A 27,470-nucleotide genomic window follows, 5' to 3' on the forward strand; every position below is an offset into this window, starting at 1 on the left:
TGCTGGAAATGACTTTGTGTAGTTGACCTAAAAATAAGGCTTGACTCATATTTTTCAAGTATTTTCTGTTTATCTCCATTATGATATATCTTGCTTAAATTTAAGTTCTGACATGGTACAACGATGACTTAATAATGTAGTCTGAAGAAGTTGCAGAACTCATTTTACTACAGTATTTTGACAATAAGCAAATATCTACTGTAAAAGTACTGATAAGACCAAGTAGCTTTAGATCTTGCATTACTCACAAAACCAACATTGTTCAAGATTATAAAAAAATACTGCCACCATGTAACTGTCTATATATTACATATTTCCTTAAAGATGTGACATTTGGTGGTCTGTAAGACTCAGTGAATAAGGTAGAATTGTGTAGAGGGATTAAAGGACTGGCTTATTTTGTCTGTATTTGAGATCTAAGTGTTGTATTCTGATTAAATATCTATCCACATATGTTAGATTTTAATTGGACTTAATGCTTTCCTTTAGCATGAAAAATAAGACATTTCTTGGACTTGAAATTTTTTTCTAAGGTACTTGTTTTAGATTGTAGGTGGTGTTTTGGGTTTTATTTATGTCCATTCACATACTAAAAAGTTGATAATACATCAGTTATGGTAGATTAAGAATGTGTGGAGGTCATTAAGTGTGGGTGTTCAGGCAGGGACAGGTATTTTTTCCTGAGAGGATTTTGTCGATACCAGAGTGTTTTGCTGTTGTCATTTATAGTTGTTTTAAGCCAAGTCTTAAATGTTTCACAAGTGAGCTGACAAATTTAATTTTAATCTGAGCCTGAAATCTTTATTTTGTGAAGACCCCCAAATGTACTGTTGTTTGGGTTAGAGATGTTTAATATCAATTGCTGTGTTAGAATGTTATGTGACTCAACACATTTGAAAGAACAACTGAGGCTGGGGTGTAAGAGTGAGATGTAGTTCAGATAGAGAAGTTAGTTTTCTGTGCTATTTTGTTACATTACTAATTATAGAATCAGACATTGCAGTAGAACAGAATTAGTGGTTTTACACATCATGCTGAGTAATAATGTAAAAGAAGCTGCTGCCTTTGTGATCAAAAATTATATTTTGATTGTTTTAGCAAGGAAATACGTGGGCAAGCATTTATAATGTATGAAGCACTACCACTTTAATATATTGTTTTGTAAAACACTCTGTGGTACTTCTTTTCTTTTAGAGTCTTAGTTTAGCAGTGGTATTTAAGGTTTAAGTCAGTAAACATACTTACTGGTAAATATTGTTCTTGTATTGCTTAGACTTTTTTTTTTCCCCAATCCTAATTATAAGAGCTACTTATTTAAAGATACGTAGGAAAACCTTTTATGTTATCAAGAGTTTTTCTTTTTATGAGGAATTCCTCTTTCTATGAGGAATGAGCATTCCTTGTGTCCTCCTAGTCATGAATGAAGTGTCCTGGCAGAAGATCAGAGGAATGATGCATGTGAACCTTGGTCAGGAAGCCAGTGGGGTTGGAATAGGGGTTGCCCCAGCTGGAACAGTAGCTGCAGTAACCTCAGGGCCTAGTTCCGGTGGAAACACTCCTCACACCATCCTTGTAACTGTGGTGTCAGATGCTTCCAGTATCCAGGTACCTCTCAGTGGATGTTCTCCATGCCACAGTTGGAATTTCTTCCAGCAGCAGGCTGGAGGACAGCTGTGTGTCCAGCAAACACTGCTGGCCCACAGGAGTTGGCATTCACGTAGGTCATGCAGTAGGTCGTGGATTTGTTTTTCATTGGAACAGTTGCTGGTGTTGTGTGTCAAATCCACATCTTTAAGAACAGTATGTGTGAATTAAGCTGCTTTTTCAAGGCTGTAATAATCTAAACTCTAAAACTTGCCGTTAATTTTGTTAAAGCAGTTATAAGTGAAACTGCATAAAATAATTTTGAAATGTTCAGTTGAAACCATTTGTTTAACTTGCATGAGCATTTTGTGTTTCTCTCAGTACCTGTTTTTTATCAGAATATGGTAAAATAATTAGTTTTGAATTTATGCAAAGCAGTTGGTTCAGTTTGAAAAGGTACATACACACTCCTCATAGGTTTTATGAGAAGTAATATGTATTTCGTACTGAGTCTTAGTTGTTACACTTAGAGATAAAAATGTTTTATTCAGGTGAAATAGAAGTAGAATTAAGTGTAGATTAAAATGTAACTCTCCAGAAGGAAAAAAAATGCCATTTTTAAGCCTTTTACCTTCAAATATTTGATTGATACAGCTTCCTAAGTTTCTTTTAAAAACTTTGTTTGGATTTGAAGGTAGAAATTACTTTCTCCCCCAGGATTCTTGTAGTGTGCCACAGTTTAAGTCCACAAGGAACTTTTTGCACCTTCCCAAGCCCAAGGACTTATGAATTGTATTCAAAAAAATGTAGTAAGTATAGGAGCAAATGTAAATAAACAAAATTTGCTGACCTTACAAGCAGGAATGCTTGTTGTGGATTAATCTTTTTCTTCATGTGTTCTTTCACTCTTTAATTTCTTTTGTCATTTTGTTTCTGGCTTTAGCCTTTTACTATTTCCTTCCTCTTATACTGACATAGCAAAATAAAAAACCTTTTACCTGACATCCTGCTTCATGCTGTATCACATTCTTTATTACTTGTACAGAAACCATAAAGCAGTTTTGTAAATCTAAAATTCTACAATATTCTATTTGTCCATTTGGATACACTTGCTGAGAATGAAAATGATGAGTTTTTCCTTGCTAGTGGTAGCTGCACAGGTAATGGTGCTGATTTTCACTAGCATTTCTCAAGGCTGATATGTTGGGTAGGTAAAATTATTCACAGATCAGTAAATGCTGAATAACAGTTGCTTCTCCCTTCTGCCACCTGCTTTCCATCCCCAGTGATCAGAGCTGTGCCTTTATCAGCAGCTTTGTTTTGTTCAGTTAGGTCCATCCAAATACTTCAGGATTCCTCTTGCAGGTGAATGTCATGAACCTCATATGTGTTTTCTGGTCACTTGAATGGGGGATGCAGAGGAGCTACTCTTAAATTTTGAAGTGCTTCAGTGGTTCTGTGCAGAATGAAGGTTTGGTGAGGGGGAAACTACTCTTTGCTGTGCATTATCCATGTGGGAATAGTAGTTTCCAGCTTACTGTAATCATCATCCTTACTGTTGTGCCATTTTTTGACTCATTTGCTCTCATTCTTCCTTAGCAATATAAACTGGCAGAAATCAAGGACAGGTATGGGGACTTCTCCATTTCAATTCTTTGATTTGAGTTCTGTGTACCAGTGTTGTTTGGGATTTAGTTAAGATAGAAGTTGCTGTTTTGTTGGGGGTGTATTGGATTTTGTTTGGGGATTGTTTGTTTGTTTTTTGAAGAACAGAAAACTGTAAGTTAGAAGTACTAAAGAAGTGTGTTTTCTAAAATCTGTATTTATGCGAACAGTGGAAGGAGTTTAGCTGGGATTATGTTCTGTGTCTGCTACAGACTGTGTAGGTTAAAATATTAAAGGTAGAATTTTTTTATGCATTCAAAAAAAAAAACCAAAGACTGAAAGAAAACTAGTAGAAGCAAATATAGTAGATAAACATCTTGTAATGTCTGACGTTCAAAGAATCACTGAATGGTCTGGGTTGGAAGTGACCTTAAAGATCATCCAGTTCCAAGCACCCCCGCCATGGGCAGGGACAGCTTCCCCTGGATCAGGTTGCTCAAAGCCCCGTCCAGCCTGGCCTTGAACACTTCTCAGGATAGGGTATCCACAGCTTCTCTGGGAAGCCTATGCCATGCCTCACCAACCTCACGGTAAAGAATTTCTTCCAAATACCTGCTGTAAACCTGCCCTCGGTCAGTTTAAAACCATTTACCCCATTTATCCTTGCCCAATCCCTCCATGCTTTGGTTCAGCTTTCCTGTAACCTCTCAGTACTGGAAGGTTCACTAAGGTCTTCTGGGAGCCTTCTCTTCTCCAGGCTGAACAACCCCAGCTCTCCACCAAAACCCCAAGAACTTCTCCCCAGCACTGTGCTTGATCCAGTCTTCTAGGAATAGCCTTCTGTCAAGTAAGTCGCATGAACCTGAGGCCTTAACTTGTGGATTAAAGTAAATACAGAATGTGGAAGAACCTTGTACCCACTTTCATACCAGGATGATACTTTTTGACTGACACTGGGTGATACATAGAAGCAAATTGAAAGAGTGGTTGTTGGGAGCAGTAAGAGGAACAGATCAGCTTGGTTGGAGTCACTGATGGATTGTGAAGAATCTTCAAATTAGTTAAAGTGCTAAAGAAGCTCAGTAAGAGAATAAGAAGTTGATAAATGTACTTCATTAATTGCAAGAAATGATTTCTGGGAAGACTAGGGAAACATTATCTTGGTCTTCTGAAAGCCATCTGAAATATCTTCAAAAGAAGTGAATACAAGGCAAGACAATATCTTTTTGTAAAGATAATTATTTGATTAGTGGGATATTTAATTTTTACTGTGTTTGAAAGACTGAGTAATTGCTTGTCAGTGTCCCTTGTAAGGGGTTATTGAGGAGTGAACTATGTGAATTATCACTGAAGTGTCAATAGTTGGAAGGCAGTTTGTGCCATTAATAAGATACTTGAACTTTTGGTCAGTGATCAAGTGATCACGTAGTTGGATTAGAAGATTCCTTCCAGCTGAAATATTCTGTGTTGATGCACAGTAGCATTAGAGGCCTTTGATAGCACAGGGAAAGATCAAGTGGGTTATCGTGGAGATCCATGGCAGTATTGAGGTTTAATGCATGCTGATTTGGAAATTTTCAAGATTAATGGAAGAACTCCAGGTGGCACACACATTTAAGAGAAGAGCGGGAAACTCAAAACACACCTCTGTCGAATGGGATTCCAGACTTGGTTGAAATGGAAAATTCCTTTTGCTAAGTGTACACATTGGTGTCCACATTAACCAACCACTGACTCGGAACTAACATCATTGTCTTAGAAAATATTTCGGTGTAAGAGGCACAGAAACATGCAAATTGTAAACATTTTCAGTCTGTTGCGTTCTTTCATGGCTGCTTCAGCTGTAGCAACAAAAATTGAAGTGGTGGACAAGAGTTACTAATGGCCAACCCTTCAGAGACTTGAACTACTTTGCAGGCAGAGAGGGACGCTCTATGCAATAATTGGCAGCATAGAAGAGGGCAGAGGCTAGAGCAGCATGCATTTGCATGAGAGGTGATAGCCAAAAATTTTTGGACACTCGGCTCAATGGACACATGCACAACCCCTCAGTGCAAGATGTCAAAGCCAGAACTGTTAATTTGAGTCAGGACACCACCACTGTCACCTTCCATATCAAAACAGTAGTGACCATCCAGTCACTGACAAAGTTAAGTATAAACTCCTTAATCTAGAGATAATCATCCCTGACTTCCACTAGTCTTTCTTTAAAATATTTAATAGTGAAAAGAGATATAAAGGATAATGAACTAAGTATAAAAACTATTTCACTTGAGGTTTTGACTTTTTTTCTTTCCCTCAAGACCAAGAAAACATTTCAGTCTCTTTACCAGCAGAGTATTTGAGGGAAACCACTGTGTGCTGTGGCATCATCCTTTTGCTCACATCCTCATGGAGCTGCAGATAGGGTAGTGATCTGTTTGTCATTAATTCACATGATTTCAGAAATGAAGAATTGTCGAGGATACAAAGGCTTGGAGATCATCAATCAGTATGTAATATTTGGAGTTACAGAGAGGAAGCTTTTCAGGATATATTTTTTTCTAGGATGTCAGACTACTTGCGGATGTTCTTCCCACATAGTGAAGCAAAGAGCTACAGCAGCGTGGTGCTGCCCAAGCTACTTGTCCTGTCTTTTCCTTGTTCGGCTCCATCTACTTTCCTCCGTGATGTTGAAGGTAGTTAAACACTTCATTAGTTTAATCAAAATACTTAGGGTTGTGAATTTTAACATGACCTGTGTGTGTCTTTTTTTCTTGGTTTTGAACAAGCAAGAGTTGAGAAACAAGACTGACAGAGAAAAGCTTTGGCTGTAGCAGTCTTTTCCAAAAATCCAAAGGGTAGTGGTGCTATAAACAAAAGAACGTAAATTGTGTCTTTACACAAAGTTTCAGTTGAGCTGCAGTTGCAGCAAATCATTTGTGTTAGAGTTGACAAACATCTCGAAGTTTTGTGAGTAGCTGCTGTAACAAAGAAAAACCCTTCCTTGGAGGGGAAGAGGAGAGAACAAAGGGAAGAGTCTTACTGAGTTCAAGAGCTTTTCAACACTTTTGTGGTCTGGAGGAGAAGCTGTACGTACCGGTTTTTGCAAGTATCCGTCATGACTTCCGTGGGGGTCTACTAGAGCTAATAATAGCCATGAGAAAATGTATAGATGCTATTAAACTAATAAAATGTGCAAATACTTACCAGGACGAAACGGACGACAATTAGCAAAAATTTTGCCTTGGTTTTAATATGATTATTTTGTTTGTTGTTCAAATAAGACTAATATGTTTGTGCAATAGAAATTGGGAAATCGTTTTTCCATATGAGACCTCACAGTCATGTAGCCACCCCTTGAAACAATGAACATAATCTCTTCATTCAAATTGAGAACAACATAATCTGTTTCCTGACCTTACAGTGGGAATTGCATTTCCTCAATCATTAGTTCTTCCTTTTATAGATTTTACTTAAAATTGTCCCTAGAAATCTAAATATGCTTGCAGTCCATTTTTTTAATTTCCTACTCTGTTTGCAACTTTTACTTGAGTTTGAGTGAAGTATAATTGTGAAAAATAACTATTTTAAGGTGATTTCAAAATAATTTTCATAAACAGATTGTTTAAAACTTTTCCAAGTGTTAATCAACTGTGCAACATATAAATAATTGCTAGTTTTTCATTGTAAAAGCTCAAGTTTTATCTTAGCTGATTGATGGGCTGTTGTCCCTGTAAAGTTAACATCCCTCTGAAGCTGTTCTGAAGATCATTAATTTCTGTTTGTGCAAGCAACAGGTTCTCTAACAACTTTTTTGTATTATCTTTCTGTGCTTAGGTTTGCTCTGGTTTAATTTAGAGTTTGCCATTGTCATCATTAGTTCCAGTAGCATTTAGCTCCACCAAACAAGAAACCCAGATTATGGTTCTCAAATTTGCAAATGAGTGAAACTTTTCAAGCATCACAAACTAGGAAAAGAAATCTTAGACTGAAGGGATTTTGCATCATGGTTAGAGGGGAGCAAAGGGGAGGGGCATTTGATTCCTGTTTGGGAAAATTTATGCCTTGTTAAAGTATCTTGTTTAATAAGTTCCTGGTGAGATTTTTCTGTCATACTAGTGCTGTATGATATGGGGCAAATACTGAAAGTTTTTTGAGTGAATTATAAGGTTGGGCCTTTCTTTCTGTTAAAAAAAGTTAAATGTCTTGCAACCTGCATAGTGAGATATTGCCTTGTTGTTCACTTGTGACTCTCAGTTCTGATAGCAGACATAGCTGGAAAGAGGAGGTGTCTGTCTTTCCCCTCTCTTTGATTTGAAGTAGCTAAAAAAAGGAGTATTTTGTGATGTATTGCAACGTGGTTTCATGTAATTGAACTGAAAAAAAAGCATGGAGAAATTTTGTGATATACTTTAAAGTACTTCCCTAGCTAGGGGGAAGAAAATTACAACATTGAATTTTGCAGGTACTTGGTTTGTATTTTTAGTATTTTCACAGCTAAATGTGAACTGTCATCAGGGCAGGAAGAGTAATTGCAGTCACCTGACTGTGAAAACAAGTTTGTTCTGTGTGACTTCTATTCTTTAGAGACTTTTTTCTTAATTACTCCTTCCAATCCCATTTGGTATTTCTGTGCCATCTGCACAGTTTCTGACCTTTTCACCGACATTTCAAACTGCAGGTGGTGGTTTCAGCTGGTGAACTTGACCAGTTCGCTCCCACTGCATATTGTCTTGTGTAGTGTCACATGGTGAACTGCTACCTCCTGCACATGGACTTAGTCTTACTTGTATCTTTATTAAGTATCTTCACAAGTGTCCCTGTGCTTTCCAACACACTCTTTTGTATTTACACCACCCTGATGTCTCCAAATACTTGGCATGCATTGTTGAACATCTTCAAGTGAATGACTGCTTTATTCTCACTTTACCAATTTGGTTTCTTGTTGTATCAGTCTTTGTAATACGTCTTACAATTAAGAGTTCTTTAAAGCAGAGTCCTTCATACTTTAGTGCTTATTCAGTAATTAGACTAGGGAGAGCCTGGTTTGATATTACAGCAAACAAACGGCGTGTGGTCAACTGTGCATTGTCTTGGATTTACATATAGATAAACTATGCTGTGTGCTTGTGCAGCAGTGGCTCTGCACAGAATCGATTCAGGTCTGTGAGGAATTACTGACAGCAGCATAAACCGGAACAGCAGTGCTGCTTCCAGAGGGAATGTGGGCTGGGAGCAGCCTTGGAGCACAAGAGTGGGAACCACAGACCTGAGCTGGTGGCATATGAAGCCAGCTGAAGGTTTTTTGCATTCATTCCTATGTGCTCCAGGTTTTAGGTGAGATTGTGAGTGAGGCCTTGTTCTAAACATGGTTATTGTGTGGTTGTGGAGTTTTGTCCTAAAGTTAAAACTTGTTTTAGGCATTCTGAGAGAGTTCTGCATGACATCCAGGTGGTGGGAGCCAGTAAACTTGGCTAAAAATGACTGCATATAGGCATTCAAGCTTTTTCATTTGCAGCAAATTTCTTGATACGTTCTTATTTATTTCCTTACATTATTCATGGTGTCAAGAAAATAAAAATATGGGTTAGTGTTAGTTCTTTTGCTTAATCTAAGTTCTTATCTGTGGGTTTAGAATGATGTTTTCCCTTTTTTTATGTGATTCAAAATTGGTGGTTTTGAAAATATGACACTTCTGTATTGCATGGAGGAGCTGCATTTAGCTTTCTGAACTACCTTGATTTGGTACCAATTACATTAAAGTCAGGGTGAAGAAGACCCTTGTGTGTCTTTCTAAAGAGTTATGTGAAAGCTTTTTTCTCTTCAGTGTAAAGACAAAGGGAGAAGCAAAGCGGATAAATAGAGGAGAGGAGCAGGTGAGAATCATGTAGTTGGGTAAATGATTTCAGGGAATACTTTATTTTGTGTGAGGATGAATAACCTGGAATTTAGACACCTAACCAGAGATTTTGCTTATAAAATCGCCATGTGATATTTTGTTAGATGATCATTCAAATGTGATTTGTTTTTATCCACAATTACTGCTGTTGCTTGCCCTACATACTGTGCCCTACAGACTGTGCCTGTTTGTGTGCTGATAGCAGCTTTTATAAATAACTGCTCTTAAATTTTTGGCTTCTTAAATTAAAAAGTTTTAACTATTTGGCTTTAAATCCATCGAAGCACAGGTGTATCAATACCAATCTTTGAACTAATTTTTGTTACAAAGCTTTTGTCACTTCAATTTGAATTCTAAATAGCCTACCTGATTTTATTTTTTATTTTTGTTTACTGACATTGGTATAAAGTCTTTGGTGTTATTTCAGACTCTTTTACTTCCTTTGAAGGACTGTGCTAGCCAGCATTTAATGAGATATTAATGTCCAAAGGTAGGCTGCAGCTCTTATTGAATTAGAAGTGAGGCTTACTGAATTAGGAGGAGTCTCTAGTTGTTTTTTCTACAGTTGGATCTTTTCAGCTTTTGGGCAATTGTGGAAATCTATGGTAGTTTAAATACATGTTGTCCAAAGAGAACATCCTTAGAAAACAGCTGAAATAATTGATAACAGCAGTTTCTTTAAATGTCCGTTCACCTGCTATATACAGATAAGTAGAAAACATACATACTTCCCTATAGCAAGGGAGGCACTAAAAAAATATGCTAAAAGAAACACATTTAACCATTCCTTGGCTCTCCTTGAGGTTATGCAGAGTTCAAAGGCTCAAAAAAATTCAAGGTGGATTTTGAAGCAGACTGACATATATTTGAAACCTTGGGGTTTTTCACTGTTATTTTATGCTGGGGATACAGAGAAGTTATGTCAGTACCTTTCTTTGCAAAAGCTGCTTATTCATAATGAAATGAGGAGTCTAAAAATTCTGGGGTTGTTGGTTGGTTGGTTTTTTTTTGGTTGTGGGTTTTCTTTTTTTTTTCTTTATATATATATATATATATATATATATATATATATACTATCTGCTGTTCAATTCATTGCATAAGAACTAGTTAGTTTCATGACATCATCTCTGGTTGTAGCACCCACTTTGAGGAGATCAGACTGTGTTGGTATTCCTTAGTTTCTTCTTGCCTGCTGGGGCTGGGGGGGAAGCAAAACCAAAAGGCCAGTAGAGCTTTCTCAAATGGTACTGGATCATGAGGGAGAATAATTCATGATGCTAGAAACTTCTGAGCAGGAGAATTACTGGGAGAACTTTAGTTTTTCCATGTAGTGTTACTGAAAACTGTATCCTTGAGAAATTAATATTTTATATGGTGTCTGCTGTATTCAGGAGTGAACAAAATGGAAGTAAATGCTCTGAAGAAGGGGATTGTTATGTATCAGTTGTTGGGGGTTGTTCCAATGGGGATGTTGCAACACGTGTATCAATCAGTGAGGCTCGTGGAAAAGAAATGTAAGGACTGATTCCTGATAGATGTTTCAGAGATGTTTATTTCTCCAGCCGCATGGCCGGGGCTCTGCCGAGGAACTGCTCAATCCCGGGACCCGAGGGTCCTTGCCCGCGCAGGGGAACACAAAACAACCAATGGGGAACGAGGCTGAGCAGGGGCAGGGAAACGCCGTGCCTCCCACCAGGGCCCCTCTCCCAGGACCACATGACAGGGGGGAGGGACCCCAACATTTCACCACTTTATTTTTTAAAAAAAGGTATTTAGAACTTAACATTGAAAACAACTGGATAAACATAACAAGAACAGTTTCGAAGCAAAACAAGCCACCCTCCTGAGTCTTTAAATGTCCAAACAGATTCTCTGGAACATCTTAAGGCTGACAGAAGGGAGACAGGACTCTCTGAGCATGCTTTGTGGGGAAACTGAGGCAGGAGAGGGTTTCTTCCATTTGTACCTGTTGGAACGCTAAACAAAAATAGTTAGTTTCTTCCCTCCCCCTCTTCATCCCCCCCTCGGCATCGGGGAGGAGTTGCAGGGAAAGGGAATTGTATAGGGAAGCCATGGGGTGAAAAATGGATTAGGGGTAAATTGGAGATGGGGTAAACTTAGGAAAAGGTTCATATTGGGTATAGGGTAAAAGGGGAAAGTAGGCTGTGGGCAGGGAAACTGCTGGGATGGATATTGTTTATAATTTTGTGCATAACGGCTGCCTTTGACTGGAATACCTCCAGGCCCAGTAACATTTGCTGCTTGTAAACCCTTCTTTCCTTGCACTATATCAAATTGTATAACTTCCCCATCTCCTGCACTTTCCAGGTAATTTTTAGGATTATTGCTTTTAATGGTAGTTCTGTGGATGAATCTTCCCCTGTATCATCTTGTGTTATAAATCCGTAGTTGTTTTTGACATTGTACCATTTCACAGTTCCTGTGACTTTTGTTGCTACAACTTCTCCTATCACGTGCTTGCGTGTTTGTTGTGGCTGCTTGTCCCTCGTGGCTGCTGCCTCACCGATGTCTCCGCCGGGCCCCCGCGTTGCGGCTGCTCCGCGCCCTCCGAGCGGCGCTGCTCCGGTGTGTGTCTGGGCTCTGCGCTGCCCCGCGCTGCCACCGCCGCCAGCCCCGCGCCCTGCGAGCAGTTCCGCTCTGCCAGCTCCACGCTGCTTTGAGAGCGGCCTCGTTTCAGCTCGGCGCTGCGTGGCTTCTCGTGTCGCTATGGAAGCCGCTGCTTCTGGCTCTACAGGACTCTCTGAGCCATGTGCTCAGAGCGGGTTTCCACGCCAACCCCCGGTTCCTGGCTGCTCGTGGGGGCCGCCTCTCTGCTGCACGTGGCCCATGGCACCCGCGGCGTCTGCGGCGTCGCTCCCCCACTCGCAGTCATGCGGCAGGGGACCCCGAGACAGGGATGGGGTCCACGATAAGGCACGCGCTCTTGAGGGGGCCGGGCACTTCCAGCACAGGCACCTCTGCTGGCACGGCTGCAGTCCCGCGCTCCTGGGATGGCGGCTGCGCGGCCTCGGCCACGAGATTACAGCCATCCTCTGCCATAGGGGTAATGGGACCGTACAAATGCTTCTCAAGAGCTTCGCTGATTACAAGGGGTGCACAGAGAGGTTCTATCACTAGTGCATGCTCTGTTTGATCCTTTATCTCATCCCAGATCTTGTACCAAAAACACCAGTAAATAGTTCCAGGAGGTTCAATATCAAAAAGTAAGTCTCGAGAAATATAAAAGAAATTTTTGAAAAACCATTTAAAAAATTGTTCTAGATCTCCTGGAACAAGTACTTTCCTGTTTTGTTGTTCAAGGATTCCTTTAACTTCTAGATACATTTCTTTCTGTGGTTCAGAGAGCTACATTTCCCACAATTCTTCCATAGTCCAGAGAGAATATCCAAACCAAGGTGAGAAGAGAGAGATCTAGAGTGGTTTTTACTCACGAATTTTCTGTCCTTAGGGATCGGTGTCTTGCCCGCAATTCTCTACCATTTGTTACAGCGGGGATACTGTAACACGATGTATCAGACAACGAGGCCCGTGGAAAGGAAATATATATGGATGGATTCTTGATAGATGTTTCAGAGATGTTTATTTCTCCAGCCGCATGGCCGGGGCTCTGCCGAGGAACTGCTCAATCCCGGGACCCGAGGGTCCTTGCCCGCGCAGGGGAACACAAAACAACCAATGGGGAATGAGGCTGAGCAGGGGCAGGGAAATGCCGTGTCTCCCCCCAGGGCCCCTCTCCCAGGGCCACATGACAGGGGGGAGGGACTCCAACAGGGGGTGGGAGGAGTGCTTGTGATATCAGCTGTACAATAACAAAATAAAACTGTTTCCTGGAAATGCTGTCAGAGTGACTTCTGGAATTTCCTCAGCCCCACTCTTAATGGGGGTGGGGTCCGTGTGTATATACGTACATACAAAATGTTTTTCTTCATATAAACTATATTGTGTATAAATGTATTATGCTCCATGGGATTCCTTAAGATCACGTTCTTTTTAAGGTGGTCTTAAAGCCCCATCATCAAACAGAAATTAAAGTTTGGGTTTTTTTTTTTTTTTTACTTTTCAGACATTTGTGTGGGGGAGATGTTCTGTTTCAGATTCCTTGGTAGTAAACAGAAAAGTGAAGATAGTTGAGATTTCTAAAGAAAGCACATGAGCAGAGAGAGTATTGATTACAATATAGAAAATGAATTTATGGAAATTTTTACTTGATTCAAGGCCTGTGGATTCCAGTCTTCCAGTTCTTGTTAACACTTTTAAGAAAAGCTTGTTGACTCTATTAGAATGAAAGTTATGTTTCATTAATCATTACAAAATACATTGAGATAAACTGTCCCTAGTTCCTGCTTGTGTGTAGATATCTTTAGGGTTTATACAGAGTTTTCATCTTCAGATTTGCCTTCAGAAAAGGCAAAGTTTTAAGCCTTTTTTTGTAGCATATTGCTTAGAGAGCACTTGAAGATTTTTAAAAGTTTTTTTATTTGCTAAATAAAGCTTTTGAATGAGAGCAAATGATGAAGTAATGAAGGGTGACGTCTCAAAGCAGCAGCACATCAAATTAATGTCATGCTTCGGTATAGAAGTAGCTGTGCAGTTATTACTCACTGGCAGAGCCTTTCTGTCAGAACAGAATAATAGTGGTTAGAAATTTGGCTCGTAAATGCTTCTAAACTTCTGTTACACCACCTCTAGCACTTTCTACTGCTACCAGAAAGGTGATGCTGACTAACCAGCTTAACAAGAAGTGTAGATTTTAAAAATTTGGAAAAAAAGAGTTTAGTCATGTGCATATAAGTAATCAGCACCAATTAAATTAAGCATGTTTAGACAGAAACTGCAACTCAAATTTCATTTCGCAGCTTTGTTTTCAAACTTCTGGATATATTTATTGCCTTCTTTTTTTGTTTCTGGTGTATTTATGAAGGAACATTGGAGTGAGAGTCGCAGAATAATGTGTGCAGCAGAGGAGGGTGTGAAGAGTCTGACCAAACTACATGGGATTTATACCTAAACTATTTCATATTGAAGATTAAACCTATACATTTTCTTGTATAAAAATAATTCTTCAGTTTGATTTCCGAGCAGTAAAGGACCAGTCAGCTCCCTTTTTTTAAAGAATTACTTTTTCTTGTAGCTCATTTAAATAATAAGCTAAGCAGTGTATGGGAAATATTATTTTAATCAATTGTTCTAATTAAATTTTGTAAATAATTTCCTGTTTACAGAAGCTTTTACTGGACAAGTTTTTATGGGATTTTTTTCTTCCATTTTGTAAAATTATATACTTTTTACCATGTTTCTAGATTTTTGTTTTGCAAATGTCTGTTACCTTCCCTCCTATGCTGTACATTTCTTAGAAACTGTTTTGAATGGATAATTTCTTACACAATTAAAAAACTGAGAAACCTGCTAAGGTTATTTAGTATAAACTATATGCCCTATTTATGTAGGAATATATGACTTCAGCTTTTCAAATGGAGCAAACTGTGTAACTGTTATAAATAGTTATGAAATCAGGTTTTGATACAGACACATTATTAATTTATGTGAGCCTGGTAGCTCTGCCAGTATTTGGTTGCACAGATTAAAATCCTGAGCTTGAGGACGTTTGACAGTAGTTTAGGAAAACCTGTACAAACCATTCTGCCGGTCTTAGGGCAAAGATTGAACTCGTTGGGTGGGAAAGAGAATCATGAAAGCCTGTGCAATGAAGAGGCAAGTTTCTTACATGATAGAAGAGTTCATTTTTAGGGGGAGCAACTTCTTGGAGTCCACAGCTGGCTTTTTAGGCCAATGAACCATCGTGTAGTTCTGAAACAGGGGGCAAGATGTCCATCATTTTCTTGTGCTTTTCTTGGTGGATAGTGATGATATAATAATAATTTCTCTGTATCGTCTGTTGGCAGAAGACTATGCTAGTAAATCAGTATTTTCCAGACTTGATGGTGACTTTTGAGATACTGTCCAGCATACTTTGACATAGATATAACATATACATATATATGCATATTTATACATGCTGTTGATAAAAATCTAGGTAATTTATTTCTCCTCTGTGTAGGCTTCGAGATTCTTGATACTCCTATTGAAAACAAGCAAAGAATTTGGTCGGCTCTTTGGATCACCTTGCTGCTTTGTGAGTTGGCTTTTTCAGCAGGCTAGACTGTGCTCTTGCTGAGTATATTCCTTTGCCCCTTTAATGGGCTGCAGAAAACCCCACCTGAAAATTTGCTCTTTTCATTTCTGTCATTGTCAACGTTCTCAGTGCTGCTAGGATTGCTTCTCAAACTACAATACAAAGTTCACAAGGAAATAAAGCACAAGAACATTAAGATCCAGAGTGATTGCTGAGCCAAGCCAACTAAATTGAGAAATTTAGTTTTGTTAGACTATTTGGATGTACTAAGGGTCATAGAGTGCAGAAGTATAGTACAACTCAGTCTTGAGAATGAGTTAAGAAGCCAAAAATACTGCAATTGAAGAATTGTTCACTTGCCTGCAAAAGTTGTAGTTGATTTTAGAACACTATTTTAACACAGTGAAAATTAAAATTGTTAAGTGCTTACTGGAGGAAGATGTTATACTTCTGGGCTTGTAACCATAGAAATATTTGTTAGAACTTAAAATTGGTTCCCTAAGTCTTTTGTCAGAAGTACCTAACAGTGCCAAACACCTCTTTTATTTGGACTGCTTAAGGAGCCTGGACATTTTGGAGTATTTAGTGAAGTTTTCAGTTGTGTTACTGTTCCATGTGGCCCTCAGAAAATGTTGCCTCTTATCAAAACATGGCACCTGTTGACTTTGAATTACTTGGGAGCAGCAACTTTCATTAGCCAGTTTGGTAGTAAGTGAACCCTTGGTTCCCTGATGCTTCAAAGAGGTATGAGAAGATATATCTGCTAAAAAGTCATGGTTTTGGACTTTGCTGAATCAAACAAATGTCTTGTTTTCCTTAATGTTACAGAAAATAGTTGGTGTTTAGTGTACAAAACAGTTCAGTTGTGCTTCTAGTAGTTGCCTGTTCAGCTGCTCAACAGCTCTTGTTATCTGGATGCATTGTGGGTTGGCCTCTAGGTAATTTTGGCAAAAATATTATGTAGTAGAAATCTCTATATACAGCCCTTTACTGCAGTAACAGGTTAGGAGATGTGCACTTTAGGCTGGTTGTTTTCCTTTCTTGTCCTTTGTTATGAATCTCTTCCAGATTTCTGTCTAATATTTTTGTTAAAAATATTATTTTTATTTAGTAATTTCAAGTTGGCCACCTATCTGAAAGGTTTTTGGTGGGTTGTCTTTTTGGGAGTTTTTTAAAATGTCTAGTCAAGTGTCTGACATGACTTACAGTGTTTAACTTCATGGAGGACTGGCAGAATTGCTATGTATTGGGTTTTCAAAATAGTTTAAGTGGCTCATAGTATTAAGTCTCTTCCATAAGGATGTATCTTACATAAGTTAAATGCTACAGAAGAGCCATCCCTGTGGAAAGCAGCTGGAAGGGTATTTTGCATTGAAGTAATTCAGTAAAATTAAGAAAAAAGTAGAAGCGTTTGCCATGTAAACAGCAGCTTCTCTTTCTTTCCAGTCCCAGTGCTGTAATTACTGGGTGTTTTGTGTTGAATTTCTGGCCTAGGACACAGGTACAGCTGCTGTGTCTTCATGTCTTTGTCACAGTGATTAGGGTATTCACCTGAGAGGGGAGGGGTGGAATTTGGAATTTCTTGATGCAGAAAAAGTGGTTTTCCTACTTTCTGGTCAGCTGGTTTAACCACTTTTGATATAGAAAATAAAGTCATATCCTTTGATACTGTATTTTTTTGTTACTATTTTCCACAGGCCTTTTTTCCAAGAAGTGGCTGTTCTTCGCTTTTGCAAGAAAATGATTACAAGCTTATTTCTGGCAAGATTCAGGGTTGAGAGAGTAGTTGTCCCAAGATCTGGATGCCTGGATTCCAGAAATGGATGTTTCTGTAAGCAGTGTTTCTTGTGGTAATCCTAGATGACTTCCAGTCAAGAGTCTGATTTCTGAATTTTGCCTTGAGTTACCAAGGACAGGGCTTCATGTTACCAGTTGAGTTGCCATGTAGCCAGCACTGAGTGGATACTCCTATCCCACCTTGCTCCGCACCAGGTTCTCCTTCTTGCTCTCCCTAAGTCAAATGTCGTGGGCTTGTCCCTGTGGCATTTCAGCCAGTTCACCTGGGTGATCTGGTGAAATTCTCATGCATGCATGGAAAAGGAACAAAAAAATCCCTTCTGAATCAAATGTTACCTCTATCGTTACGAAGCTCATTCAAGTGGAGTGGTAAAAGCTCTTGGGTGAAGGGTGGCAGGACTGGAGAGTCTCAACAGAGTAAAGGAAGGGTTTTGCGTAGGCCTCGAGATTTTTAATAAATTATTTTTAAATTTCATGGAGAGAGAGAAAGTGTAAACTTTAGGAAGAAAGAGTCTACTAAAACATAATTTTGCTTTTAAATGGAAATTTTGTGTTAAAATCTCATTCCTAATGCTGCGATGAAAAATGGACTAAAACATGCTGGTATGTTGTATCTAGAGACTGTGGAAGGGGAAGAAGATGAGAATTTTCTGTTGGTGTGTTAAGGGGGAAAAAATAATGAATATGCTTAAGACATTCTGTCTATTTAACAGCATCATGTGAGGAACTGTTTTGCCTACAGACGGCTCTGGTGTGTAATATCTGTTTGTGCATTATTTGGGGCCCCTGTGGAATGATCTGATGTGTATTAGAAGTTTGAAACCATTGTCCAACCCCCTGCCATAAGCAGGGACACCCTCCATTAGACCGGGTTGCTCAGAGCCCCATCCAGCCTGGCCTTGAGCAGTTCCAGGGATGAGGCAGTGATATAATCAAACAAAACCAGAAAAAACCTTGTGAATGTTGAGCAGTATGTTCCATAGGCCTCTTTTTGACTTATGAATTATTCTGGATGACAGGGTATGAATAAAAATAGCAAAAGGGGATTTTGTTTATGTTCTGAATTTGTGTTTAAAAAAGTGTTAAAATATTTATTTCTGGAACCTATGAATTAGGTTAATGCTGGTATTGAATTAGAGAAAATAAAACTTGTTGGTAATATGGATAATCCCAACCAAAGTTTCTCCTTTGGGGAAAGGGTGTGTCTTTATATTTAGGAGATCCAGCTGGGTATCATTCTGGATGTTTCCTTCTTTTGTTATAATGATAGGACTGGGTTAGTGTTGAAGAAAGGCATGAGATACTGGTACTGCCTGTGTTTTCTCCAATTTGTAAACGATCTGTGAAACACAAATTTATGATATGGGACAGGATCTTGTGGGCTGTTGTTTTTGATGGGCAAAAGGACTATTTTTTCTCTTGCTGCTGGTAGCAATAGATAACACTAACTTAAAGTTTATATTTTTTAAGAAAGAAGCCAGTGAGCAAAATTAATGTTCAGTATGCTAAAATGTATTTACAGTTTTATAAAACTTCAGTTTCTTATAAGGTCTCTGAACTGCTTAGAAGAAGAAAGGAGTTAGCTGTGCTCTTACCCTGATTCTTGGATTGTCATTTCTTAGAGACATGGAAGGGTGTGTGGCCATGGTTTTGGACTTTGCTGAATTGTGAAAAATGAGCATTTAGTATTAGGGTCTTGCAACACCAAAAAACACAAACAAATAAAACCACCACCACTGAAAGTTAAAACAAAACAAAACCAACAAAAAAACAAACAACAAACCCAAACAAACCCCCCAAAAACCATCACAACCAAAAAAAAGTATGTGTCTTTCAAGCTTGGTTGCTTGTTATCTAACAGTGATTTGGGTAGTGTTTATGGTAAATATAGTTTGGCCAGCTCTACCTGCAAATTTTGCTTAGAGATCATTAGATCAAAACCTACATATTGAGACAGAAGTACCTAAATTAATCTTGGTTTGTAACTGAAACTAAAGTGCATGACCTCAGCATGAGCAGTGGCCAAGGTAAGATAATTGACTCTCTCAGCAATCTGTAGAAGAAATTATGTTTTCAGAAACTGTAATATTCAAATTCAGAAGTCCTCAAGGTTTGAGTTTCTGATTTTTCTTTTTAAGTAATTGCTCTTCTACAGTTTTATTTTCTATGAGCACGCACAAATATTTGATTATCCCTTGGCGCTAATAAAAGTTTTGCATAAAACATGAATCTGTTTTTTGATTCATTGGAAGAAAAATGTCTTTAGTTTTTCTAAGGATGTGTTAAAATCTGCTTTCAGTTTTTGAAAGAATAAAATCAACCTCATTAACTTAAGTGTCAGCATTACTGGAATAAGGCCAGTGTGCTGATGCGCCTACCCCATAGTTCAGTCTGAAACGAAATTTGCCCTTCAGTATCTCACTGAAATTGTTGGGAAGTGGTTTCAGACTCCATCTTAACTAAAATATTGATCTTCTTGAGGGACTATTTCTTTGAGCTGTGAAATTTCTTTGTGAAAAGCACAGAGACACTCAACCTCAGAAGTTAATGGCTTAGAGTGATTGAGGCAATAACAATAGTTCGGGAGTAGAATTTTGAGAATGGAGCATCTGTTGGCCACTTCTGCAATGCTAAGAAAGAGTTGTTTGCTCCAGAATGTTGAAAGCACCAGATTGTTTCTTTGCCTAGTATTTGAGGATCTATTGAAAAGTGTTAGTAATGTGTTATCAGCTGTGTGGAGTAATTTCAGTTTGGTTTATTGGCTGGTGTAAACAGATGGATTTACTGGTGAAAGTAACTTGTCAAGAGAGACTGGTGTTGGGAGGGAAACTAATTTTACTTTGAACTTGAATAATGTTATCTGGTACATGTCACTGCTGGGAGAGAAGGAAAGGGAAAGAAACAACTCTGAATTTCCTTTTTTTATTTATTTTTTTTTTCTAAGCTTATCCTGGCTTTGAAAAGTCTTTATGGAAACCATTTTTTCAGAAAAGAATCAGCCCAGTGCCTTGTCTGTGCAATGGAGAAAGGTGGTGGTTTGTTGCAGCAGCAACTCTTACTTTAGTAAAATACCTTTCATATTTACAGCAAACAGAAAAAAGAACAACCTGCAGAGAAAGAAAAATGCTATTTCCTGGAAGAAAACAGGAGGAGTTGTGATAATGCAGTCAGTTACTAGATGTAGAAAGCAACACTTTTACTAGTAGATTTTGTGGCCTGCCTTGTGAGGTTTTCTTTGTTTGCTGCCAGGTGTACTGAGTAACACAGTGTGCAACAGCTCCTCCCCTTTCTAAAGGATTTTATATGCCCAAATATTTAATTTCACTTTTTTTTTCACATTCTAATGTTGGCCACCGTTTCTGTAGTGAGCAATATCTGTACAGATATGTGGAGATTAAACTGTTAAAGTGTCTTGGAATTTCTTGTATGTTATTATATTAGCAGGGTACATTAAATTGGCTGCTAACTGTATCTGTTCATGAAGTCTAGACTCATGTTCAGACTAAATTGGGAAGCATATTTTGTGTGTGCTTTAAATACTCAGAAATCTTCTGGAGTATTGAAAACTCTTAATTTTGAAATGATATTTGACTAATGGATTTTTCTTTTGGTTTTCCCTCTACAGGTTCGATCTGTGGATGAGATGAATCATGAGTTTCAAGCTCTTGCCCTAGAATCTCGGGGAATGGGAGAGGTAATTATTGCGTGCTGAAAATCCAGTTGGTGGTTTGGAAATACTGATACAGTTTAAGAAGTCTAGATAATACAGCATGAAGCAAAGAGCTTCTCTTAAGAACAAGTTGATTATTTCTCTGTAAGGTGAAGAGAAACGACGTACTCTAAAAGAACTTTGGGATGGTTGTTGACTGGTTCTGCTGTGTCTGTGCCATTCTTGTTAGAGGATGGGTAGTTTTAGGGAAGTGAAAGGGTAGTATTTTGTAAGAGTGTACCGTTCTATGAAAGGAGGCATGTTTTCAGTCTCACTCTATCTAAGCTAGTGGAACAATTTCTTTCTGCTCCAGAGAAGCCAAGGAGACTGGGATTTGAAAAAAAGGTTTGGCTCCAGAAAAAGTAAACTGGCATACCCAGCAGAAGTGTGTGATAATTTACTACTTTTTCACTGGTAATTACTCCTTAAAAGATTTTAACCAGACTGAAGAGTGCTGTTACGTAATTCTTAGCTGGAGGGAAGAAGGACTATTTCTTTTGACTGATTTGATTTGTTTGGGTTTTTTTAAGTCAGTGTACTTTGGGGTTGGAGGAAGGAATTTAAGAACATGGAGGATCACTTGGCTCCTTCAAAAGCAGTTGCCTGAACTGTTTAGAAAGTAATTGACAAGTGTTAGGGTTATTTGCCCTGACAGGACATGGTAAAGAAATTTTCGTGTTGAACTAAGATTTCAAATACAGATCCTTTTGTCTTGCTGGATATTTACCTAATTCAGTTGATAATTGAACAAGTGACAACATTGCAGCCCAACTTTCTTAAAATGATGATAGAAGTCTTTGTGAAACCATAACTTAATGATGAAAAATAAGTGCTGTGTTCTAGTTGCTGAATGTTTCTGAGCTGACACATGGCCATTCCTACTTGATTTTTTTTATTTTAATGAAGCATTTAAGCAATCACTTGGCTTTTCAGCAATTTTTGCATCATCCAGTGCTGACTTTGAACCATCTCCCATTTGAAAAATCAATAGTAGATGAAACCCTGTTCTTTAGACACCTGACTAGCCACACTGCTCCCCTCCCAGTTCTTAAAACTGCTTTTGAGAAGTAAAAGTGTTAGTGAAGTATCTTTGATAGTACCAGCAGTGTGGTAAAGTGGATGGGTAAAATTCGTGGTGGTGGTTGGTCTTTTGACACCCACAAAGTACCCTAAAAAGATTGAAAGCAGCGAAAGTGCAGGATGGCACAAATGCCTGGGAATTAAATTACAGTATATATGACTGTTCATGCGAATCTTCATTTTAGGTTATCTCAGATGGAGGGATGTATTTCTGCATGATTAGGATTCTGTTGGTTTGTTTTCATGACATTCAGTGGATCTGTTAAGATGTTTAAAAAAAACACACATAAAGAGTCAGAGTTTCGATACAGTACTACAGCATCAGAAACTGATACTATATTGTGATCCTGCACTTAACCAGGTTGTTCTGTCTTCCATTTCAATGGTGTCTTCCAGGTATCTTAAGGTAATACAGGCTCACGTAGCTAGGTTGACTTACTCAGTAATTTTCTTAAGGTATTGCACAACAATAAAGTAGCTCTGGGATAGATTCCGTGGCTGTTTTAATCTTGTTTTTTGATTATAACCTTGTAAAATACTAAAGGAAATGTCCTTATAAAGTAAACTAGAATTGGTAGTTGTAGGCTTCTACATGCTATCTTCCATATGCTTTGAAACGTATGAAAGGTCATGTCAACTGAACTGTTTCTAGCTATTGGAAAGTTATGTTCCTCCTCATTTTCTCTGTTTGCCAAGATTTTTCTCTGAACTGAAATTAATTTCTTTTTTATAATTCTAATCCTCATTGATACTTTTTTGCACAACTGGGTATCAATACTTGGCATTAGGAGGCTGTGAAGTCTGTTTTGCAGACATCTTTTCTGAATGTCTCTTAAAATTTTAGCTTGGTTAAAATGTTAGATTGGTTATACACAGATGATGCTTCTGGCTTCAGCTCTCAAAATCTATGGTGACCTGTAAGATCATGTTAGTATTCTGAAGAAATAAGAACACATGGTGCTGTTTCTCTCTAGGCATCTGTTTGCTCTATCAGGGCAAGCAGAGTGGGCTTCAGGACCTTTAGTGTGACCCACTACAGGCACACACAAAACTCACTGCCAAACAGAACAGAAAAATAAATCATCTTTTGATAATGTCTGTTGGTTTAACTTACAGGGTGGAAGCACACACAGTTCATTTTAGGACCAAAGTATTCATTTCTATTGTCAAAACTTCATTCAGAGAAATTCAGCTGAGGTGTTCATTCAGCTCTGTAGGAATAGCTTCTGATCTTAAAAATAAATTTTAAAAAATATTGAAAATCCTTAATGCAAGAGACAGTAATGGAGACTGTGCAGTTTCATATCAGAGAGCTGGTTAAGAGGCAGCTTTAGCCTAACTGGTTGTTATTATTTGTGTGTGGTAAAGGGCATTGTTCAGCTGGGAGACACCTAACAGGGATCAGTGCTGATACTGAAAAAGACATATTTACTGTACTTTTGGGAGAGTTTAGAAAGAAATAGAAACAACCTTCTCCATTATTTTTACTTAGAATTTGATATATCTTCATAAAATTTGTGTTTTATTGCACTAAATGCATAAAATGTTGAGGAAAACACATGCTATCAAAGAGTAAAGCACAATGATTTTAAATGCCTGTATTCATTTGTGATAACTTCTAGATTAAGTCTTTTTCAGTAGAACTAATCAAGACATTTTCCTCTTGTCGAAGAGGAATACACTTGGTTTTTTTGAAAAGTACTTCTTTTGTTTTAATTCCACAATTAAAATAATTGACAACTGCTAAGGCTGCTTATTTGACAATCCAATAGCTAAAGCATCCATTTAAAAAGAGCGCAGTGTATGTCATATCCATCTGTCAATAAATCTAAATCAGTGGCTCTCAGGGAGTTGCAGTATTGTTAACTTTGTAAGATTGCATTTATTTAAATATTTGAGAGACTTCTTTGTTGTGTAGAAATTTTAATGAAAATCAATTCTGTAAATCTGTTTAATCTTTAGTAGTTTAAATTTAGCCTCTCAGTATGGATGATGTATTATGTTTTGTGGTAAAGATACTTTATATTCTTTGTGTACCAAAGTACATGAAGACTGAAAGCAGTTGAATTTATCTGTTTGGAATTTGGGAGTAAGTAGTTAAAAAAAAAAGGCAAACCTCAAAAAGAAAAAAAAAAAAACCAACCCTAAAAAAATCCTCTCAACAGCAGCAAAATCCCCCCTGAAACAACCTGTACTTTTGCAGTGAAGATTATTGCTTCTTTCTGTGTTTTCCCTCTGATCCAAATCCTATGAATGAGTGCTGATATCAAAACCAGTATTTCAGTATGTTCTGATCTAAATTTGTTTATTGTTCTTACACTGAGTTGTCTTAACATACCTGTCTGTCTGATAGTAGAAATTACTAATTCAAGGGTAAGCATACTTCAGGTAATTCTTATTTTATGGCATCCAAGATAATACTAGATCTGTTTTATTCTGACAAGGTTGTGTTAGGTGGTGATACCTTCTCTTATGTGTTTCAAAGCTCTCAGCTGGACACATACTTGAAATTGGCTTAGACTGCATTTAAAATAAAATGTGATTCCCAAAACCAAGGTTGCGTAGGTAACATTAAATGCTTGCTTTCTGTTCTACTACTCTCCTACAAAATGAAAATTAAGTAGTATTGCAAACCTGTTACAAATATAAAGCTAAAAACAATGTGTAGATCACACAGGCAGATCTGGATCTTGTAATCATCTGCTTTTAGTTGAAAAGCAGTAATAAGATTCCATTAATCTATTTCTCTTTCATCTGATGGCTAATTTCATCCCTTAAATTTGGGGTAAACTTAGTATCTTGCTGCTCACAAAGTATGTTTGGTTGACATCTGATGGTGATTCTATAATGCATTTGAGAGTGGGCATCTCTGTCAGGGCAGATCACGACAGTATAGCACCTCTAGTAAGTGTAACACTCTCTTGTAGTTTTGTTGAGCTTTAGCAGTTTATCATCGTCCTACCCGAATCCTTCTGTGTCAGTGAATTTCTGTAAGGAGTCCAGGGATTTGAGGTTAACTAGTCAAACCCCTTCATTTCTGGTAAGAGCTCTGGACAGCACAGAAAAACATCAATCCTTAAGTTAGTCCAGAGTAGTGCTTGTCACCTCTGTTGCAGTGTTAATACTGGGGCCTGCAAGTGGCAATCTTATCCACCTCTTCTTGAAGCTGTTTTCACAAGTGCTTTCAGTGTTACACTAAGAAATATCTATATTATATCCTAACTCTGTTAATTTCATCAAGACTCATACTAAGCAGCTGTGAAGTTCAGAAGGGTTTTTTTTTAGTCACTTAAGTTGCAGGAGAAGCAAATTTCCAGAACGTACTTCTGTGTTGCAAACAGTTTCATAAGATTACATTTGGTTTTTTTCTAATTTCACAAAATTTAAAATTCTAAATACAGCATTACATTGTACAGAATCTGGTGAATGTGATGGATTGTGCAGCTTTCTTGTTCCCTGTAATTTTTGCAAGTTGCTTTCATTTTTGTCTCTGTTGATGTACCTTGTAAAGTACCTAATATGTAGTCTGAGAATACAGTTTTTTAATTACATGTAGAGAAAATATGACATGTAGAGTTTGGCAGTTGTACTGTTACTGATGGGAAAAGGTAGAGGAATAAAGTAGTAAAATCAAAGCGAAAAGGATGCTAATATTTGAGATATTCTTGTTTGTGTGGTGCTTCTGTCATGTCACGCTAAGTCCTTCTGTCCTTGAAGACAGTACAAGAAATGATCCTGATCTAACATGACACTTTCTGTTTTACAAGGAATGAAAAAACCCATACATCTAAATGACAGTGCTGGTATGTGGAACTTCACATATGAATGTCACAGATTCTTAACAGCCCTGTGGTCTAAAGGAGCTGACTTGGTACCATGTGTATTAGTCACTTTCTAAAATTTGGAACATGATGCATTTCCAAGTGAAGAGAACGTCACAATGAACTGCTGCTCTTTCTGATTATCACAGTATTAGTTAACAGCCAAGCTTCTGAGTCTTTAGAAAGAAGTCACTGTTAGTTAAAGCTTCTGAGAGGATTGTCTTGATTTAACACAGGGATTAATTTGATTTGCTTTTTTTCACAACTGCTTCTATATTCTCTATTTCTTCCTTGTAACTTCAGAATCTCAATCCTGTTGGGGTCATTTTAGGAATTCCTTTTTTACAGCATTAGCTTCAGTAATGGGAAGTAGATTTCAAGTGTTAGGATTTCCTCAGCAATATGTATTGCTTTAGTGAAAGCTGACTTTTATATCAGTCCTCAGCACAGGAGAGACATGGACTTGTTAGAGTGGGTCCAGAGGAGGCCACAAAGGTCAGAGGGCTGGAACACCTCTGCTGCTGCTATGGAGGCAGGCTGAGAGAGCTGGGGTGGTTCAGCTTGGAGAAGAGAAGGCTCCCAGGAAAGCTCATTGCAGCCTTACAATACTTGAAAGGAACTTACAAAAAAAGAGGCAGAGCAAATTTTTAAAAGGGCAGATAGTGGTAGAATGAGGGGGAGTGGTTTTAAATTAAAAGAGGAGAGATTTTTGATTAGATATAAGGAAGAAATTCTTTACTGTATGGGGTGGTGGGGCACTGGAACAGGTTGTACAGAAAAGCTGTGGCTGTCCCATCCGTGGAAGTGTTCAAAACCAGGTTGGATGGGGCCCTGAGGAACCTGCTCAAAAAGTGGCAATCCTGCCCATGGCAGGAGACTTGGAATTAGATGATAAGATCCCTTTCAACCCAAATCATTCTATGATTCCATGATCTAAGGCTAATTACTTGATCATCCTCTTAATAGTATTGCTGGTTTTTCCCATTTACAAGCATATTGAAATAAAACCATCTTCTCTTCTTAACAGCTTTTACCTGCCAAAAAGTTTTGGGAACCTGATGATTCAGCAAAAGATGGACAGAAAGGGATATTCCTTGGTGATGAGTGGAGAGAGACTGCATGGGGAACTCCTCGTAAGTGACTGTTTTATATGTAGTGAAAAATCAGTCGTAATTACTCAGTGTTATTTCAAAGCAAATTATTATCCAAAATGTAACTGTGTATTAAATTTTATTTTCCTTTTAGTTGTGAAAATGTATCCTGCATGCTGATTGCGTTTCAATAACACTTTTTGAGACTGTGATTTGGATTTTTTTATTTAATTTAATTTTTTGTCTTCATATTGCTGTTGTAATGAAATGCAAAAACATTACAAGTTGTATTTAATAAAATACAATAGTTTTATTTACTTATTTGTTTTTAACAGACCATTCTATGTCCCAACCTATTATGGTTCAGAGAAAGCCTGGACAGGGTTTTCATGGAAACAGTGAAGTAAATGCTGTATTGTCTCCGCGATCAGAAAGTGGTGGCCTTGGAGTGAGCATGGTAGAATATGTGTTAAGTTCCTCTCCAGCTGATAAATTGGATTCCCGGTTTAGGAAAGGAGCTTTTGTAAGTAATGCAGTGTGTTAAGCTTGTCTAGTTACCTCCTGTGGTCGTGGTAACATGGTTATATTTTCTATTCTCTTTGTCTGTTTTTCTTTTTTAACACTTTTTTTTTAGAAGGAAGTGTCTAGTTTCTATCTGTCTTCCTTGGTTCAAGGGGGTGGAAGAGGGAAGTGGTTTGGGAATCGTAACTATATATAGGTGTCTTAAAGTGCTTTCCTAAAAACTTTA

The 27,470-nt window shown here is 38.0% G+C and overlaps 1 protein-coding gene across 8 annotated transcripts in view; it reads left to right on the forward strand.

Moving 5' to 3' along the window:
• PUM2 (pumilio RNA binding family member 2) overlaps positions 1 to 27,470 on the forward strand; it is a 76,459-nt gene that overhangs the window by 3,817 nt on the left and 45,172 nt on the right. For 6 of the 8 annotated variants that reach the window (XM_048299890.1, XM_048299891.1, XM_048299892.1 and 3 more), the window contains exons 2-5: positions 16,922 to 17,055; positions 20,647 to 20,715; positions 26,659 to 26,764; positions 27,058 to 27,245. In XM_048299890.1, the coding sequence (XP_048155847.1) occupies positions 17,044 to 17,055; positions 20,647 to 20,715; positions 26,659 to 26,764; positions 27,058 to 27,245 (375 nt within the window). In that variant the 5' untranslated portion in view covers positions 16,922 to 17,043. The remainder of the gene's footprint in view (positions 1 to 16,921; positions 17,056 to 20,646; positions 20,716 to 26,658; positions 26,765 to 27,057; positions 27,246 to 27,470) is intronic. The other 2 variants (XM_048299895.1, XM_048299896.1) reach the window with 1 other exon arrangement.

This window comes from Corvus hawaiiensis, chromosome 3 (assembly GCF_020740725.1).
Source record: "Corvus hawaiiensis isolate bCorHaw1 chromosome 3, bCorHaw1.pri.cur, whole genome shotgun sequence".
NCBI classification, from domain to species: Eukaryota; Metazoa; Chordata; class Aves; order Passeriformes; family Corvidae; genus Corvus; species Corvus hawaiiensis.